This window comes from Lissotriton helveticus, chromosome 2_1 (assembly GCF_964261635.1).
Source record: "Lissotriton helveticus chromosome 2_1, aLisHel1.1, whole genome shotgun sequence".
Lineage (NCBI taxonomy): Eukaryota > Metazoa > Chordata > Amphibia > Caudata > Salamandridae > Lissotriton > Lissotriton helveticus.
This window is the reverse complement of record NC_136059.1, coordinates 1,928,301,667-1,928,316,055: the sequence shown is the minus strand read 5'-3', so window position 1 is coordinate 1,928,316,055 and position 14,389 is coordinate 1,928,301,667. Positions and strand designations below refer to the sequence as shown.

Here is a 14,389-nt window from a genome sequence, read left to right as displayed (position 1 = left end):
CCAACTGCCCCCACTAAAACTATCCCACCAAAAGACTGCCAACATTCCATGCAGGCGCTGCTTACTCATAGTAAGATGCAAGAGTAGTTTAACATCACATCATAAGCTCACAATACAGAGCTGTGTTATCTGTACTCATATTTACAAGGTTATCAGAGGATTGAGGTATTTTGTCATGTGTAGTAATATGTGGAAAACAGAGCGTGCTGAAGGTTGGAACTTCTCCCAGGGCAACGGATATGGAGACAGTTTATAACTACTGCATGCATGTTATGGCAGGTGTACATGTAAAGGCTGGGTAGGTAATACGTAGGAGTTCATGACTCAATCTAGAGAACCAAACATCGGAAAGAAGAAAGGAGATGCAGGGTGGGACTGGGATAAAAATAGGCTTGGGCACCAAAATAAAATCGGCCTTCATTAGTTAACCAGATAGCTAAAAAAGTGGTCTACATTTGCAAAGTAGGCCAATTTTGAACTTTTAAAGGACACACTGTAGGAGTATTTTGCAAGATATGTGAGATCGCCCTGCATTTTTGTTGCAGATGCAGATAATATTTGTATTAATATCAGGGAAATCAACAGTAAAAAGCAGCCCACCTTGCCATAAAAACGGCCTACAAACTGCTAAGAAACTGACCCACACCCTGAACTATCTGATTAGCCCATCGGGCACTGCCTGCTTGCCCTATAGGCCAGTCCGACCGTGGAGAGATTTACACATGTATAGATTACAAACATCTTTTTCTATATCCTCTTGATATATGTTAAACCTGGCATAACATGAGGACGAAACAAGCTGAGATAATTAACTTTGCTTGCTTCAATTTCTTCAAAGAAACGTGGTGTAATTTCTTTCCTAAAGCACACATAATTATTTTAAATTTGATTTAAATTCCTTCTTATGAACTTAATTATCTCTGGGTACTCATGCACTTTATTATCTCAAATACAAATGTAACTCTCTCTGCATGTGTGGCGGACCAATGTCCCAATCTATATATTTTGATGAAACGGAGTCAGACAATGCCCGTCCTATCACCAGTCATGCTTCCCATGTACCTCATTGTTGTTTACATTTCTAGAACTGTGTAGCTGGTGAAACAGGCCACATGAAGGGCTCGCTCCCTCCCCGCAGGACAGGGCCCGGGCCACCGTCAGCACCATTGCCCGGCCCAGCCGCCATCTTGGACACAGCACCACGCGGCCGCGCGGCCTCAGCCCGACCCCAACCCTGGGCCTGGCCAGGCCCCGACATCCCGGCACCACCCTCCACCCAGGAGGTGAACGGACCACTTGGCAGGTCAATGGGAGTAAGAAGTGTCGATGGCTCTCCCCCGCCAGGTGCCGAGCACCCCCAGCCTCCTCGGGCGCTGGCTCCACCCCCCTGCTGGGTGTCTGGACTCCCTCATCCCAGACCTCCCGACCTCCAAGAGCGAGGGTCCGGACATCAAAGGGCGCCAGACCTATAACTGAGGCCGCCCCAGGACAGGAAGGCAGTTGTATCCTGGAGTCGAGAGACACCGCGACAAACTCATCCTTGACGGACTGCTGGCGCTGCCACAGCCCTGCCTTGTGAACCATTGTCCTGCCTGCTGGCGCTGCCGCGGCCCTCTGCAACCTTCATCCTCGTGGGACCTGCTGGCGCTGCCGCGGCCCGTTGTAACCTTCATCCTCGTGGGACCTGCTGGCGCTGCCGCGGCCCGTTGTAACCTTCATCCTCGTGGGACCTGCTGGCGCTGCCGCGGCCCGTTGCAACCTGCATTCTCGTGGGACCTGCTGGCGCTGCCGCGGCCCGTTGTAACCTTCATCCTCGTTGGGACCTGCTGGCGCTGCCGCGGCCCGTTGCCACCTACGACCTCTTCGGGACCTGCCGGCGCTGCCGCGGTCTGACCCATCCGAACACTGAGCTCGAGGATTGTGAGCTATCACCGTTACACCTCCGTACCCGTGGGTACCAAGACTGTCCCGCTACCCCCTTCCCTTACTAGAGACTAGAATTGAGAGGATCATTGTGTCCTGATCGCCTTGTATCGTACCACTCTACTACCAGAAGTGCCTATAAAAGGTGTTACCCTGATCTTTGTGTGGTGTCCATCTGTGGGGGGGAAGTTACCTGTCTGTGCGATCACTGTGCTCGGCCGACCCTCCAGGTCCCCCGTCTAACATTGGTGGCAGCGGCGGGATCCGAACCAACGCGTACCGTACAGACAGTAACTCACCCTACGACTAAACCACAATGACGACCAAAGAGAGCGGATCAGCAGAGAAGTTCCAGATGGAAAAGCTGGAGGAATACAGCCACCGAGAGCTAAAATAATTTTGCATGGACTTAGGCATTGCTACCACCGGGCTAAGCACAAAGGAAGACTTCAAAAACGCCCTAGAGGCCTGGACAGAGACAAATACCGCAACCCCCCGGGACCCCGCAGCCCCGGAAGTCAACACCACCCGGACGGAGGAACGGAGAACAGGCCCTTCCCGTGAAGAGATCCAAGAGCGGGAAAAAAATAGATTACACGAGTTAGACTTGGCACGACTCAGATTAGACGGAGAATTGAAACTGGCGGAACAAAAAATAAACTTAGAACACTTACGGCTCAGAGAAGAGAGAGAGGAAAAACAGAGACAGAGAGACCTCGAAGAAAAAAGACTGGCATACGAGCACGAGTGCAAACTAGCGGAGATAGAAATACGCAAACTGAACAAAAACCTAGGGGTGCCCGAGCAACCGCACTCCCCGGGTCCTACCGAGCAGAAGGTCCACATCCCCAAGGATGTGGTCCGAGAATATCACCGGAACGACGACATACAGCAGTGGTTCAAGGCCTATGAGATTGCCATGACCGCCCACCGGGTCGCTCGAAGTGACTGGGGAGCCGGTCTATGGGGGAGATTCGTCAACGAGGGTCGTGATGCCCTGCTGCAGCTTCCGGACCATCAAATGACGTCCTATGACCACATGAAGGCCGCCCTCCTCAGTCGATATGGGCTTACACCCGAAATGTACCGCCAGAGGTTCCGCAACTGCACCCGGATCCCAGGTACAACGTGGTTGGAATACGTGAACTATTTCAGCCGAGCCTTCGAGGGGTGGATCAAGGGTAACAACGTAACCACTTACGAACAACTCTTCAATCTCATTGTGTGGGAGCACCTCTCCAACAACTGCTTCGTCGAGCTCAGGCAGCACCTCCTCGACAGTAAATTGACTGAACCCCGGCAGCTCGCCACCGAGGCTGACCGGTGGGAGAGCACCCGAGTGGCCCGGAGTGGGCCGAATGAGCTGAACAGAACCAACCAAGGTCATCATCGTCCCCGAGGAGGAGGAGGAGGCCCGGGCCGGGGCAGAGACGCCGCCCCGGCCGCGCCCACTAACGCCACCCCGGCCCCAGCAGGCCGGGGAAACCCCCCGATGCGCCCGGGGTTCCGAGCTAACGTGACGTGTCATCGATGCCAGCGAGTCGGCCACTATGCCAGTGACCCGACCTGCCCGAAGAACCAGGTCCCCGGGCCCCGCCAGATGGCGGCCGCCGCCCTGGGAGAAGAACAAGTCTCCGAAGACACGGAGACCTATGAGTCGGAGCAGTTCGAGTGGGAACCCGACGCCATGACCCTGGCATGCCTGGGAGGAAGAGACATGGTCCCGCGGACTCCCCTGCCCGCCAACACTCGGAAGTACAGCCAATGGGTGAGCATCAATGGGCGCAAGGCCGAGGCCCTGCGTGACACCGGGGCCAGTGTGACGGCCGTCCGTTGTCACCTGGTGACCCCAGAACAAATCCTACCAAACGTACTTTGCCCCGTCCGATCGGCAGATAACTCGGAGAGCCTGTGTCGGATGGCCTGCGTCCCCTTCGAATGGGGAGGAGTGTCCGGCATGCTGAAAGTAACTGTCCGCGACGATGCCCCCGTGGACTGCCTCCTGGGGAACGATCTCGAGAGCTCCCCGTGGGCCGCTGTAGAAAGAAGAGAGCATCTGGGGATGTTGGGTCTCCCGGACTGGGCGTGCGTAACCACCCGGTCCATGGCCACCCGCACCATCCCTAGACCAGAAGAACCAGAATGGGCAGCACCTCTGCCCTCGATCACTCCAGAAGAAGACTTCCTCCAGACCGACCACCCGGACCCCACCACAGAGGGGTCCACACAGCCCCCCGAGCTTCCCGACCTGGCTCAGTGGCGTCAAGAAGGGGGGCCCACCCAGGAACAATTCCGGCAGGAGCAAAAGACCTGCCCCTCCCTCGAAGGATTGCGACAGCAAGCGCTCGCCCAGAGCCAAGGAGACACCACCGGGGCCCACTGGGTTTATTGGGACAATGATCTCTTGTACAGCGAGCAGAAAATCGCAGAACTGGGGGCCGGGCGAGTGCTGGTGGTGCCCCTCCACTTCAGAGACTTCCTGTTGAACCTAGCCCATGATGTCCCCCTGGCCGGGCACCTGGGCCAAGACAAGACCTACCACCGCCTGGTGACTCATTTTTTTTGGCCCAAAATGAGAAATGACGTCTCCAACCATTGCCGGTCCTGCCCGACCTGCCAGGCCAGCGGGAAGAGCGGCCGCAAACTCAAGGCACCCCTACAACCATTCCCCGTGGTGACCACCCCGTTCGAAAGGGTGGGAATAGACATTGTGGGGCCCCTGGACCCCCGAACAGCACAGGGACATCGCTTCATCCTGGTCCTGGTGGACCACGCCACCCGCTATCCTGAGGCGGTCCCCCTCCGTACTATAACGGCCCCAGTAGTGGGTCGAGCCTTGATGGGGATCTTCTCTCGAGTGGGCTTCCCCCGGGAAGTCGTCAGCGACAGGGGTACAAACTTTATTTCAAAGTATATGAAATCCCTCTGGCAGCAGTGCGGAGTCACTTACCGCTTCACCACCCCCTATCACCCCCAGGGGAACGGACTGGTCGAGCGGTTCAACCGCACCCTCAAGGGGATGATCATGGGGCTGGAAGAACCCCTACGCCGCCAGTGGGACGTGCTACTACCGTGCCTCCTCTTCGCCTACCGAGAAGTCCCCCAGAAGTCCCTCGGCTTCAGTCCCTTCGAACTCCTGTACGGACACCCCGTTCGCGGGCCTCTCAGCCTAGTGAAGGAGGAATGGGAAATGGCCCCCCTAAAGACCCCTCCGGACGTCTACAAATACCTCCTGACCCTCCGAAATCAGACCCGGAAATTCAGGGAGATCGCTAAAGCCAATCTGGAGGCCAGTCAGGAGGACATGAAGAAGTGGTACGACCAACATGCCTCCTCCATCGAGTTTGAACCGGGTCAGCAGGTATGGGTGATGTCCCCCATCGAACCGTGTGCCTTGCAAGACAAATGGACGGGGCCCTTCAAGGTGATCGAGCGCAGGAGTCCCGTCACCTATCTCATCGACCTGGAGTCCCCCCGGAACCCCCTCCGGGTCCTCCACGCCAACAGGCTCAAACCCCACTTCATGCGCTCAGAGCTCAGCCTGCTGATGGCGACCGACAGTGGCACAGAAGGAGACTCCGAGCCCCTCCCTGACCTACTGAGGACTCGGGAAAGAGATGGCTCGGTGGACGGGTCCGACTCTCCGAGGCCCTGACCCCAGAGCAGCGTCAAGATTGTCGGGCCCTCCTGCTGCCGTTCGCAAACCTGTTCTCCCTCGCACCCGGAGTCACCTCCTGGTGCCTGCACGACGTGGACACGGGGGATAGTCCTCCTGTCCGACACCGGGCGTACCGAGTTCCGGATCGGGTACGTACATGCATCCAAGAAGAAGTCTCCAAGATGCTCGCCCTCGGGGTCATCGAGCCTTCGGACAGTCCCTGGGCCAGCCCGGTCGTCCTGGTCCCCAAGGCCGCGGCACCGGGCACCACGCCGGAGCTCCGATTCTGCATCGACTATCGGGGGCTGAACGCGGTCACCCGAACCGATGCTCACCCTATCCCCCGAGCAGATGAACTAGTCGACCGCATGGGGGCAGCCCGCTACCTAAGCATCTTTGACCTGACAGCGGGCTACTGGCAGATCGGCCTCACCCCCAGGGCCCAAGAACGTTCCGCTTTCTCCACCCCGGACGGGCACTACCATTTCAGAGTGATGCCCTTCGGCATGAAGAACGCTCCAGCCACCTTTCAAAGACTGGTGAACCAGGTATTGGCGGGCCTCGAAGAATTCAGCGCCGCCTACCTGGACGACATCGCGGTATACAGCCGCCACTGGGCCGACCACCTCCACCACCTCAGAGCGGTCCTGCAGGCCCTCCAACAGGCCGGCCTCACCATAAAGGCCAGCAAGTGCCAAATCGGCCAGGGGTCCGTGACCTACCTCGGACACCAAGTGGGGAGCGGTCTGGTGGCCCCCCTCCAACTCAAGGTAGCTGCCATCCAGTCCTGGCAACCCCCCGAAACACAAACAGAGGTCCGAGCCTTCCTGGGGCTCACCGGATACTACCGGCGGTTTGTGAGGGACTATGGCAGCATTGTGGGGCCCCTCACGGAACTCACGTCTAAGAACAACCCAAAACGAGTCAACTGGACTCCCGACTGTCACACGGCCTTCGAGACGCTGAAGGCCGCCATGTGCACCGCTCCGGTGCTCCAGGCCCCCGACTACAGCCGCGAGTTCATCGTGCAGACCGATGCCTCCGACCATGGTATTGGGGCCGTCCTCTCCCAACTGAACCCCGAAGGAGTGGACCAACCCGTGGCCTTCATCAGCAGACGCCTACTGCCCCGAGAACAGCGCTGGAGCACCATTGAGCGAGAGGCCTTCGCAGTGGTATGGGCCCTCAAGAAGCTCCGGCCGTACCTCTTCGGAACCCATTTCCGGGTACAGACAGATCATCGGCCCCTGCAATGGCTCATGCAGATGCGGGGGGAGAACCCCAAACTATTGCGATGGTCCATCTCCCTGCAGGGGATGGACTTCACTGTGGAGCATCGCCCTGGCCAAGACCACGCCAACGCTGACGGCCTGTCCCGCTTTTTCCGCCTCGACGAGGAAAGTCCCCAAGAAGATGGGTGACTCTCCCCGCCTTCAGCTGGGGGGGACGCATGTTGGACAGGCCACATGAAGGGCTCGCTCCCTCCCCGCAGGACAGGGCCCGGGCCACCGTCAGCACCATTGCCCGGCCCAGCCGCCATCTTGGACACAGCACCACGCGGCCGCGCGGCCTCAGCCCGACCCCAACCCTGGGCCTGGCCAGGCCCGACATCCCGGCACCACCCTCCACCCAGGAGGTGAACGGACCACTTGGCAGGTCAATGGGAGTAAGAAGTGTCGATGGCTCTCCCCCGCCAGGTGCCGAGCACCCCCAGCCTCCTCGGGCGCTGGCTCCACCCCCCTGCTGGGTGTCTGGACTCCCTCATCCCAGACCTCCCGACCTCCAAGAGCGAGGGTCCGGACATCAAAGGGCGCCAGACCTATAACTGAGGCCGCCCCAGGACAGGAAGGCAGTTGTATCCTGGAGTCGAGAGACACCGCGACGAACTCATCCTTGACGGACTGCTGGCGCTGCCACAGCCCTGCCTTGTGAACCATTGTCCTGCCTGCTGGCGCTGCCGCGGCCCTCTGCAAACTTCATCCTCGTGGGACCTGCTGGCGCTGCCGCGGCCCGTTGTAACCTTCATCCTCGTGGGACCTGCTGGTGCTGCCGCGGCCCGTTGTAACCTTCATCCTCGTGGGACCTGCTGGCGCTGCCGCGGCCCGTTGCAACCTGCATTCTCGTGGGACCTGCTGGCGCTGCCGCGGCCCGTTGTAACCTTCATCCTCGTTGGGACCTGCTGGCGCTGCCGCGGCCCGTTGCCACCTACGACCTCGTCGGGACCTGCCGGCGCTGCCGCGGTCTGACCCATCCGAACACCGAGCTCGAGGATTGTGAGCTATCACCGTTACACCTCCGTACCCGTGGGTACCAAGACTGTCCCGCTACCCCCTTCCCTTACTAGAGACTAGAATTGAGAGGATCATCGTGTCCTGATCGCCTTGTATCGTACCACTCTACTACCAGAAGTGCCTATAAAAGGTGTTACCCTGATCTTTGTGTGGTGTCCATCTGTGGGGGGGAAGTTACCTGTCTGTGCGATCACTGTGCTCGGCCGACCCTCCAGGTCCCCCGTCTAACAGTACTCATATTTACAAGGTTATCAGAGGATTGAGGTATTTTGTCATGTGTAGTAATATGTGGAAAACAGAGCGTGCTGAAGGTTGGAACTTCTCCCAGGGCAACGGATATGGAGACAGTTTATAACTACAGCATGCATGTTATGGCAGGTGTACATGTAAAGGCTGGGTAGGTAATACGTAGGAGTTCATGACTCAATCTAGAGAACCAAACATCGGAAAGAAGAAAGGAGATGCAGGGTGGGACTGGGATAAAAATAGGCTTGGGCACCAAAATAAAATCGGCCTTCATTAGTTAACCAGATAGCTAAAAAAGTGGTCTACATTTGCAAAGTAGGCCAATTTTGAACTTTTAAAGGACACACTGTAGGAGTATTTTGCAAGATATGTGAGATCGCCCTGCATTTTTGTTGCAGATGCAGATAATATTTGTATTAATATCAGGGAACGCCTGCACAGACAGCACCCAGGTTAGCCTCTAATTAATTGAAGTGCTCTTAGATGGCTGTACCTGGGCATGCGATGGCTCTGCCTGAGCATAAGGAGATTGTGTTTCATGGATTTTTGGCTGTTCTTGGTAGTACGACGATTGTATCTAGGTATGTGGTGACTATACTGTTGGTCTGTGATGTTTCTTCCCTTAGCTTATGATTGCTTTGCCTTTGGCATATTATGGTTGCACTGCTAACCTATCACAGCTTGGTGGTAATCCAAATAGACTTTTATCTACTTTAGTATTGTTTCTATAGAAATTGAGGTGGTGGTTGAGAAAAGTTGGACCGGTGTTGTGGAGAGCTTTGTAGGCGTGGGTGAGTAGCTTGAACTTACATCTTTCTGGCCTTGGAACCAATTGGAGATTATTGAGGCGTGGTGATAAGTTTAAAACCAGGGAAGGTGGATGCAAAAAATCCTTCTTGCTCCACTGAAGTTGATGTAATTTCAAACCAGACACACAGCTCTTGACTGCAGTGTTTTATGAAGGAAAGAGTAGTGAGAGAGATGTTCTGAGGATCATTCCAGTAATTACTTTGTCTACAACAAATCTTACAAAGCACTGTGCAACCCCGGGACTACATACTTTCAGGGTGTACTATGCACTCAAGGTGAATGTAGAGCTATGACTGATTTTACCACCTTTAAGTTCTCTTATACACTTGTAGTGCAGGGAAAATTGCCCCTACCTCACAATTATACATCAACTTCCACCAGCAAAGTTGGGTCATGGTTTTGTCGTGTCAGTGCTGGTCGTCAATGAAAAAAGAAGTAACTCTTTGTGCGGAGCCTTACATTGCAAATCACTCTAGAATAGTTGTGGGTATCAACATAAAAATCAATTACAGCACCTGTAATGGACTAGTGACATGAATATTGTGCCCAGGAAAACTCACCATGGCAGCTAGGTGATGAAATGAGGAGCACAGTGATGCATGGCGATCGAGACAGAGACGTTCAACTCCACAACATTCATGCATATACAGACGTACGCACTTACAAACGCTGGAACACACATACCAACAAACATTCAGTCATCCATGCACACAAACAATTGTACATGTCCCCATGCACACAGACCCTGACATATACGTTTACAGATGCAGAGAATGTACCTATCACTGCATATACTGTTTCACAAATTCAATAAGGCAGCTCACAAGCAAGTGTGTGGTACGGAAAAAAAGTGGAAATGTATTGGCCATTGAAACATGGCTTTTCCATGGCTGACGGGTTGTAAAAAATGTCACTGTGGGTGTGATGCAATAACTTGTTGTAATGGGTAATAAGGAATTAGTGTGACTGTTTAGGCACTACAGTGCACGTATACTGAAAAAGTACACATGTTGTTATTCCAAAAGTGAATTTTTGTGAATGCTTTTTCATGAAGATTGGTATTCTTTCTAACAGTGCGATAGGTGCCAACATTACATATGATATTGTTAATGTGGGGAGAAGAAAAACTCAATTCTTGGAGAACAGCACTAGCATTTTTCTCTCACTCAAGCTATCGCATCCAATCACAAAGCCAGCAATTCCTCTTGAAACACATGAGGCCCCAGTCTTCATTTAACTAAATGGATGGAATGCATGTCCTAAATTGATATGAATGTTGTGAGCAATATTTATGATGCCATGCTTAATAATCAGAGTATGTTCACAGTGGTCACTTTTAAACCCTGATAAATGAAGAGGGGTCGCAAACCCATCATAAATGTTTGTGTAGTAACTCTTTACACCGGTGTTGAACCACCATGGCAGACATAATAGTATGCATTTGTGATGATTTCCGTACCTTATGGTAGATGGAAGGCACTTAACTTGTCACATTTCAGTTCACTATATTGCTTGACACAAGAGCTGAGGAAGTGAACATTAACTTTGTTGTCATCAATCGTGACTGATATGATGATGCACTTTGTGAATTATTTAGAAATCAAGTAATATAATTACACGCCTGCTATATGGCTCTCTTGTGATAGCTGTAATGCTCTGGTATTTAACATTTGAGAAAATTACGTATATGACAGAAATAAATCAGATGCAAACTTCAAACATTTACAAATGCAAAATGAGCAATTTAGTTCTGATTACAAGCATGATGTTTGAGCCTCATCATTTGTAGATCAAGCGTAAAGTTACTTTCCATTTCAGTTTTGGGAAGCACGGCATTACAGAAGCTATCTTTCCATACCTGGGTCCTATTTTACAAATTCTTTCCCTGAGGAAAGTCAGAAAAATGGTCAGGCGATTTAGTCGATGTTTCTTAAGTAATTTTGCCCGGCGTTAAACGCCTCTAATACCATGCGAAGTTTATCAAATAAAGAGGCAGGCGCTGGAGACAGGAAGACAGGAAACAAGTTTTATTCCGACGGAGCAGAACACATCAGATCGGACAACAAGGTATCGTCTCGAGGTGCTCTCTAACAGCCTCTCTGAGGCCTGGCCTTTTATACACTGGTTTACGACATGTGACCGCTCTTTATTACAATAAAGACATTGTGAAGTAATGAAAAAAGGCATCCCCGGTACCCCCCAGTTCCGGCTCATTCCAACACGTGGCTACAGTAGAGGTCCTCACCCCCCATACAATAGGAGGGGGCTATCACGCAGCTGAGTGTTCCGCCAATTCCTTTGGAATGTATGCGCCTGATCGAATCTCAGGGGGTGGAGAGGTCATGATCAATAGTAGCTCCTTTGAAGAGGGGCGAGTGCATACAGTAGTGGGCAGTAAACTGTATCCTCAGGCTAAGGGATGACCAGCGGTCCGTGCAGACAATCGGGCTCAGAGGAAGGGGTCATTAAAAGAGGGTATTCATGGAAGGAAAGGAGGTGTTGGTCAGGCGCGGGGTGTGATTCCCAGAGACAGAGTCATGCGGAAGGGGAGGGTTCATGACTTATGCATGTGAGAGCGGGGGCAGCCAGGGTGCATGGGGGATGCTTGCAGGGTCAGGGAAGTGCGCTGATGATCGATCGTGAACAGGGAGACCATGGTACCTAAAATGGCTGTCGTGTATGTTCATACGTGAGTCTGAGGAATGGGCAAGATGGCGCAGATGATGTTCAGTTCATGAATTAAAATTCCACATCCCCGCTTAAGTTAGATTCATACATGACCGAAGTAGCAGTTTCAATGAAACTTGAACATTTATTTTATAAAAGATCACACATTTCCCAATCGATTTTTCACAGTTCCAGAATTCCGTTTTTGAAGGGTCTGGAAAAAATGTACATACATGAAATGTGTCTACATGCTTGCACATACGTTTCGAAATTCACAGGTCAGGAACCCGTGGCTTAGAACTTTCTCGAACATGCTTAATGCCATGGCACGCGTTTATTCATCTAGAGAGCAATAATCTGTTTTTGAATCTGGCCTCTAATTGTTATGGGCCAGACAATACATCGCTTTGTTATGGTGCTTCTTTGGGTATAAGTCAAAGTAGCGATGTGCATTAATTCCTTGGTTGCATACTCTTGTGTAGACTTAGGTTGTGAGGGAAAATTAAACGTGATAATTTGATTGCCTCTTGCAGCGTTTTGAGTGCAGGAAAGAGGAAATTTATGTCATATTTCAATGTCTAATTTTGAACAATGCTCATCTAAATTCTTCTCGTTTTGATTCAGGTGGAGAACGAAACAGAATCTCGACTATAGCCTACTGATGCTTTATGCCCAGCCCAAGGGTGTTTTCTATGTGCAGGTAAGTTCTTGAAAGTGATATGAAAAGCACACTCCTTGTTAAGGAGCATCCTGGACTTATAGGGGCTGGTTAGAAATGCTAAATTAAATTATTGAAAAACTAGCAACCCAAAAACGAAACTCCATAATGTGTTTTAGGATGGTGGAATTTTTCATATTTGATGGTAATTTTGTTTGCATGATATTTTTCCTTGCTGTTATTGGGACGGCCTCAGCCCCATTAAAATGTTTAACACTTTAAATGCTACCACTATGCTACCAAGCTCAGCCCAGAAGGACCCAAAGTAATTTGCCATTCTGCTTTCTTAATTTCCTCTTTTTACGCAATGAAAATGTCTATCAATGTATGCTGTTCTTCCTGTTTCTCACTGAATATTTACTGACTGTGACAGTCTTCTGTACTTGGCACTCTGCACTCCCTTGATTGAGCGCTGCAGATTTTCAGGTCAATTTTTGAATATTTTAAGGTCTCTTAGGCATGCTTATATGGCTGCCAGACTTTGGAAGAGTCTCTTACGGTAGCACCGTAATCTTGACTTGTAGAACCTAGGGATCAACTTCTAATTTTTTATATTTTATATAAAGTTGTATATGAAGATACTGCTTATATAAAGCTACTACGAAGATTGCTGAGGAGAGTGTTTCCTAGCTTTAATAATGTATAGCATTGCTACATCTACTCTAGTGCGATCAGTTCCTTGGAGTGCATTGACAATCGCAACAATATTCTAATCGATGGCGGGCCCTGACAGTGACAGATCCTTTAAGGTCACAATCAGGCAAGAAGGTATGTCTGATGTGGATTGGGCTGGCTCCAGTAATGACAGCAGATCGGGAAATCAGTGCTACAGCTCCACTTACTAATTTCAGGCTCATGTCTCTGAAGACATAGAGGGCCTGATGTATCGAAGGATTTGACCCCTTCTCCGGATATTGTGGAAATGTCCTGATACGTAATGTCTATGGTCCTCAGTGGTTTCCATTCAGTTCTATCACGCAGAGAGCACGCTTGCACAGACTGTGGTACTTCATAGCACCTCTGGTAGCCCACCAAGGCCATTGCAGCTCTCATAATGTAGATGGATCACAATACCATTGATTCAGAAATGATTAAGTATGTTCTTCTGCAACTGATTGGATCGTGTAGGCAACCCCCCGCAAAACAGTATACCCTCTTACTGCAAACCGTGAGTGTTTCTTCTCTGTTACCCTTTTAAAGAGGAGGCAAATGTAACATGTGCATAGATCACTAGAGTGTTATTAAAGCTCCCGTCGCTGTAAGAAATATTACTGCCTATTCACTAATATCAAATCTGATGTGTAACTTTCTCCGTCATTCACTACTTTTAAGGGTAGTCAAATGTTGTCTTCTAATAGAAAGGTACCACCTTGACGCCAAGCGGTGAACTAGTGATACAATACCTGTGTCAATTTAGTTATTCATCCAAAGACAAAGGGTATGACATGGTACAAGGAGTGAGGTAGATGCTATTGTGAGACTTAATGTACTTCTGGCCCGAACCCTGTAAATGTGTCAGACTATTAGACACAGTGACTTTAAATCCCAGATTGAATAATCTGCTGGGTTATAGGCATTTGGTTGAGTTTGTAAAGAACAGGATCAGAAAACGAAGTAACGAAATCCACAGGACTTAGTTTTCTTTTAGACAGTTATTCAGTTTTGATAGTTATGGATAGGGTCAAGAAAAAAAGTTTTTTAAAATGTTTGATTTTATTCTAATAGTTTCAACATACAGCAACGTCCAGGGATAAATACTGTGCTCACCGGGCCTCACTACACACTTCATTAATATGTTGGTTTTCTTATAGCTCTTAATATGTTAGAGCTCCTCCCAAGCATTAACTGCTCCGAAACTCCGACGTCCAGTAGCAGGAGTGTGACAACAACGTAATTTTATTACTACCAAGCAAATGTACCATATTCGTCCTTTCAGGGGGTTTTACAGTGCTGGTTTTAGGGTAGTGCTAATGGTGCCACCGCACGTAGCGCCAAGCACGGAGGGTGGTGCATTTTCAAACTTCTTATGGGGTTAATGGCACGTGCTGCAGAGTTCCTATTTTGCCAGCAATCAGT

At 51.0% G+C, this 14,389-nt stretch overlaps 1 protein-coding gene across 1 annotated transcript in view; it reads left to right on the top strand.

Annotated features, from left to right (window-relative positions):
• Positions 1-14,389, top strand: part of MGAT4D (MGAT4 family member D) — a 707,335-nt gene that overhangs the window by 489,605 nt on the left and 203,341 nt on the right. The window contains exon 7 of the mRNA XM_078676855.1: positions 12,220-12,295. Coding sequence (XP_078532981.1) covers positions 12,220-12,295 — 76 coding nt within the window. The remainder of the gene's footprint in view (positions 1-12,219; positions 12,296-14,389) is intronic.